General features: G+C 41.7%; 1 protein-coding gene across 1 annotated transcript; it reads left to right on the forward strand.

The window, feature by feature from the left end:
• Positions 1-2567: 2567 nt before the first annotated feature.
• Positions 2568-4154, forward strand: CHRM5 (cholinergic receptor, muscarinic 5). Its single transcript, XM_010186382.1, has one exon. The coding sequence runs from the start codon at positions 2568-2570 to the stop codon at positions 4152-4154; it is 1587 nt and encodes a 528-aa protein (XP_010184684.1).
• The last annotated feature ends 1834 nt before the right edge of the window (positions 4155-5988 follow it).

A 5988-nucleotide genomic window follows, 5' to 3' on the forward strand; every position in this document is an offset into this window, starting at 1 on the left:
AAGGCAGCAAGTTCAATCAATCTCCTATAACCATCCTAAGCGGCGGCTGCTCAGCCCCAAGTGTTAGGCAAATGTAGAAGTCAGCCAAATAGTAGAGGTTTATCCATGTGCCTGACATTCATAGCTGATGCCTTTTTAAGTCTGTCTATCCTTTGCTGAAATTTTGCAACTTGCAAAAAAGTCATGAGCCCTGGTAGCGTTTCAGGTACTGCAGCTGGCAAGGCCTGGAGCACAGCCCCCTTTTAGGAGCTCTGTTGGTTATGTTGAGTTTAGCTGCCTGAGTCCAAGGTCAGCTCCTTTGCTGATACAAGCTCTTGCTGCCCCCTGACATCACCACTCTAAACCCATTTCCACAACTGTGCTGACTGTCCACAGAAAAAGCAGCATTAGCCATGTGAGGTAGCAGAAACACACAGATTCATCTCTCACAGCTCAGCTGCCTGTCACAGCCACGCAGCTGCTCTGCACACCTTTGTCTCACATTAAATGAATTCCTACACGTCAAGGTTGTGTAAAGATTTGTAAAGCTAGTGTGTCCAGCTGTCAGGGCAGCTCTGACTTGGGGGAAGTCTTTTCAGAATGCAGAACCAGGATGAAATTTCTTTCCTTGCATGGGCCTCATCAGGGCTGCTGTGGCACTTCAGCTTTTCTTGGCCGCCAGACTGGCTCTGGAGACTGTAGAAAGCCAAGCGTACAGATGGTTAACATGCATATATTATGATTATTAGTAGGCTGCAAGGCCTATATATGAACTAGAATCCTGTTATGTTCAATATAGGTTATGTATAAACAGAATACAGATGCACAAGCATCTAAATATAACACAGGAGGATGACAGACACAAACAGATGGAGAGGAACCAGTCTGGTTAGTATGATAGACAGTGGTCTCAGTACACCAGCAAATTTACCCTTATCAAATTTAATTCCAACAATGGTAATGGTTAAAGAGGGTTTGAAGAAAAAAGATGATACACTTCTGTGGGTGACAAAAGTGAAGGAAACAATGAAAGCAAATAAGGAGACAATGCCAGAAAATAAGATGTTTTTTCTGAAAAGTCAGCAAGTGGCTGTAAAATATTGATGTATGCAGCTCATGAGAGACAGGACACAACTACTTGGTACAAAAGGTAGATGATGACATGTGGGAAAGGGATAGGCTGGGAAAGCTTGCAGTTAATAAAAGACACTTGCCAAGACCAAAGACGACAATATTCTGAGAATTAGGATGAAAGATGAAAACACAGAGAAATGGTGTAGATGGACAGAGAGAACCATATAATTAGGATCTGATGCAGTCTAAAGACTTAGAGTTGGACTTTAATAGATGACTCGTATGATAGTTTTAGCTGAACCTGTCTCTGCTTTGAACAACAGGATTGTCTTACCTGTTTTATACTTGCTGGATGCCCAGTAAACAAACTGCCAATAATTTCTCTTTCATTTCTCATTTAAAAACCTAGCTTCTATTTGATTATTCCACACTTACACAGTCTAGCAGGATTAAGCATCAAACAAGTGCTTAGCATCATCAATGCAATGGAATGACTCAAAAACCAGCAGAGATCTGTGAAAGACCCAAATTGTTTAATTCAGGCGTGCTTTCACTGAAGAAAACAGCAGTGAAGGATTACACCATATTAGAGAGAATACAGGAAGGGATGGACATCAGAGACATATGCATTAGCAGAGTCACAGCAGTGCCAGTTCCAGCTTTTGCTGCTCATGCAGTCTACTGTATGAAATTGTTTTTGTTGCATTGTTTGTCACTGTGATAATTCCTTGGGTGATTCCTCTTCAGTTTACTCCTTTCTATCCTCAGCCCTACCGTTCACTCACCCAGCCTACCCAGACTGTACTTCCCAGTCTCCTCTGTCCCCAGGTCTCCCAACAGAGAAAGTTCTTTCCTGCCTGATTTATTTTTCCAGAAACGTCTTCGTGGCCTTCCCTACTGAAACATTCCCCTTCAATTGCCCCAACCACTTGTAACACCCAGTTGTTTCCCACTGCCACCAAGTGGTTCCTATTTCCCCATGCATCCTCAGTTCCCTCTGTTTCTGCTGGTGGTGACTTCCTCAGTTTTTCCAAAGACAATTTCTGAAATCTTGACATGCCTGCAGGCGCTGTAGGAAACAACATGGTGACTCACCATCTTATTGTACATTAAATGTCTGTCTTTAGGGGTATGTAGAGTGTCTCCTAAGATATTCAAATTATAAGAGCTGGCATGATTGAATATCTGAAGAAACAATAGTTGTTTTGATTGCATTTAGAAATGTCACAAGATGCTGGAGTACATTGTCCTACAATGTAAGTTTGTGTGTTTTAGTTATGTTCACAATGATAGGAACAATAATCTAACTGCAAAAAGAGAGCACAAGTAATTTGGTGGATTGTTTCGCAGGTGTTTTATGGTAACTCTGATGGAAGTCTGGGTTATATAATGAGCTACTTTCTTTTTCTGTTTTTTCTTTGCTCTTTGCAGCCGTCTCTGAAAGAATATTTCCAAGTACAGAAAGCAATATGCAACAGTGCTAAGGTCCTGATGACAATATACCAAGAACGAGAATGGAAGTAAATTTATTCAGCAATTCTACTATTGTAAACAGTTCATCCATCAACCATAAGCAGTTAGAAGGCCATAGCCTCTGGGAAGTCATTACCATTGCCACTGTAACTGCAATTGTAAGCTTAATAACCATAGTGGGAAATATTCTTGTAATTATATCCTTCAAGGTTAACAGTCAGCTCAAAACTGTCAACAATTATTACTTGCTCAGCCTTGCCTGTGCAGATCTCATAATTGGAATATTTTCTATGAACCTTTATACATCTTATATACTCATAGGCCATTGGTCTCTTGGAAGCCTTGCCTGTGACCTGTGGCTAGCACTGGACTATGTAGCTAGCAACGCCTCGGTAATGAACCTCCTTGTCATCAGTTTTGACAGATATTTTTCCATTACAAGGCCTTTAACTTACAGGGCCAAACGCACGCCCAGAAGAGCTGGTATCATGATTGGTCTGGCTTGGCTCATTTCCTTTGTGTTGTGGGCACCCGTAATCTTGTGCTGGCAGTATTTTGTGGGTGAACGAACAGTACCACCTGAAGAGTGCCAGATACAGTTTTTATATGAGCCCATTATCACCTTTGGTACTGCAATTGCTGCTTTTTACATTCCAGTGTCAGTGATGACCATTCTGTATTGCCGCATCTATAAAGAGACAGAGAAACGTACCAAGGACCTTGCTGAACTGCAGGGTTCGGAGTCTGTGGCAGAATTTGAGATGATAAAGCCTCAGAAAGCTCTCCTGAAGTCTTGCTTCAGCTGCAAGCAACAAAACTTGGTGAAAAGAGAGAGGTGTCAGGCTTCCTGGTCTTCATCCAGTCGAAGCACATCAGCTACAGTGAAAGCCTCTCAGACAGCGAGCACTTGTAACGACTGGGCTAAGGCCGACCAGTTCACCACCTGCAGCAGCTACGCGTCTTCGGAAGAGGAGGAGAAACTTGCCGCTGATTCTGTTTTCCAGGTAACTTACAAAAGTCCATCTAAAGGTAAAGCAGAAGAGTTTACTGAGAGTACGGATGTTGTTGTCAAAGACCAACCTGAAGAAAGTGATTTTGAGAACCAGAAATACTTTTTGTCGCCTGCCAAAGGCCACGTACAAAAAAGTAAAAAATGCGTGGCCTATAAATTCCGGTTGGTGGTTAAGGCTGACGGCACCCGGGAAACCAACAATGGTTGCCGTAAAGTAAAAATAAGTCCTTGTTCTGCTGCTCTGTCAAAGGAGCCTTCCATCAAAAGCATGGATCCAAATATAAATAACCAAATCACCAAAAGGAAACGGATGGTTCTTATAAAGGAACGGAAAGCAGCACAGACTTTAAGTGCCATTCTTTTGGCTTTTATTATCACGTGGACTCCCTACAATATCATGGTTTTGATCTCCACATTCTGCTCTGACTGCATTCCCCTGACACTGTGGCACCTTGGTTATTGGCTGTGCTATGTGAACAGCACTGTTAACCCCATGTGTTATGCCCTCTGTAACAAAACTTTCAGGAAAACTTTTAAGATGCTGCTTTTCTGCCAGTGGAAAAAGAAAAAAGTGGAAGAAAAACTATACTGGCAGGGCAATACCAGACTGCCGTAATTTCTTTTATATAAGGGATAAGGGGGAAAATAGATATTGACGTAACCCAGTAAACTGACTGTAATTGTGTCTTTTCAAAGCTGTTGCTTTATATGTCTAGGGGTTAAAAAAAGCTGCAGAAAAATAAAATTTTGCATGAAAGTAGTGTGCTTGAGATAAAGAAGTCAGTGGCTCCTGTGAGCAGCACAGGATCTCTGTGATTATACAGTAGATCTGCATTAACTCTATTGTGTTTGGGGTCTTCTGTCCTTTCTTTCAGCCTGAGAAAGTGTAGAGGAAATTATAAAGTACTAGAAATTAGAGTGGGATGGGCATCCAGTCTATCTCCCTGTGGTGCAGAACTGTTTCTTCCTAGAATTCCTTTCTTCCTTTACAGTGTAGTGTCTATTTAGTTTTCCATGTACCAAGCAATGGAGCTTGTACTACTTCTGTTTTGAGACTTTTCCACCTGCTGCTGGTATGAAAAAAAGGACTATTTAAAGGGGGAAACGCTGTCATCCTCAGTACTGAATGGTTGTGAAGATTTGTAGTACTCCAAATGAACCCACATATTATTGGAGAATGTAATGCTGAGAAAATTCCCGCTTTAAGGATGACTTTTGTGGAGCTGTAGGAAGGGCTCATAGTGGAGGAAATAGATAATGTATTTTGTATATGAAGAAGCCAATCTCGATCTCAATTCCATCATACAAGTCACTACCATCTGTAAAAAATGATGATAGTCAGCAGGTGCCTCTGAGTTTCTCCATTTCCCAATGCTTCTGAAGGAAATTTTCTGACATTTTATGTGATGGTGACAATGGTACAAATCAGAACTGAGTGTAAAGCATAATGGACACAGTCTGTCTACCTTACAACTCAAGGAAAGTCTTTTTTGCGATCTCCTTTGTTGCGCTTCCCCTTGCCCCAAAAGTTTATGTTAATTCTGTTAATGGAATGACGCAGAACAAGAGAAAGATATGTACTGATGCCCTGTGCATTTACCTACATGCTATGAAATTATTAAAAAGAGTGACAGGATTGGCATCTCTGAAAGAAAGACTTTTAAAGTAGTTTTTGGATATTTCTGTAAAACTATTAAGGACTCATTGCACTTTCATAGCACTTTTTATCTTTAAATAGCTTTACATATGCTAAGCAACATTAGTTGTTTGAAAACACAGTTTATCTCCAGTCACTATCTTTTGGTCCGGCAGAACCATGTCTTCTACAGCGCTGGGGGCTGGAGTCGACCTTTCTAGCGGATGGGGTGCACTGGCCTGGTTAGAATGAGATGAGACTTGGCCACCAGCTGAAGTTTGTTGAGGGCTCGGGTGTGTGGTGAAGACACTGCTATGACAGGGCTGAACTTGACATGCTACGTTAGATTGCAGGAGTCCCACAGCACTGACCAGGTGAGTGCGTAAACCGAGGGGCTGCCTTCAGCACAGGGCCACTGGAATGGAGCTGGTGACCTGGCTTCTTGTGGTGGGAACAAGCGTGAGGCCTCAGAAAAGGCCACAAGAAAACAAAGTTAATAGTGGCAGAAGTCATAAGGAGTCAAGTCCTAAAGTAAACAATAGCTTATGAGTAAATGAGAGAGAACTCCATGAACATAGAGTTCAGATTCAGCTTTAGCCTTTTTATCAAAATTCAGAGTGAGATGCTCTGGAGTATTAATTTGGGTCAATCTTCATATTGCATCTATTTATATGCATTAGTGGGCCATTGCAGTGGGGACACGACCCAGTTGCACATTTCAGGGACTGTATTAGTCACCTTGAATGTACTGTTGCTCTCAGAGAGTTTGTTCATATAATTTATTAAATTCTCATACCATCAAAGTGTTTCCCTA

This window comes from Mesitornis unicolor, unplaced genomic scaffold (genome assembly GCF_000695765.1).
Source record: "Mesitornis unicolor isolate BGI_N332 unplaced genomic scaffold, ASM69576v1 scaffold12586, whole genome shotgun sequence".
In the NCBI taxonomy this organism is placed as follows: Eukaryota; Metazoa; Chordata; class Aves; order Mesitornithiformes; family Mesitornithidae; genus Mesitornis; species Mesitornis unicolor.

Coding starts and splice junctions, on each gene's coding strand:
- CHRM5 (XM_010186382.1), top strand. CDS start 2,568: ATGGAAGTAAATTTATTCAGCAATTCTACTATTGTAAACAGTTCATCC.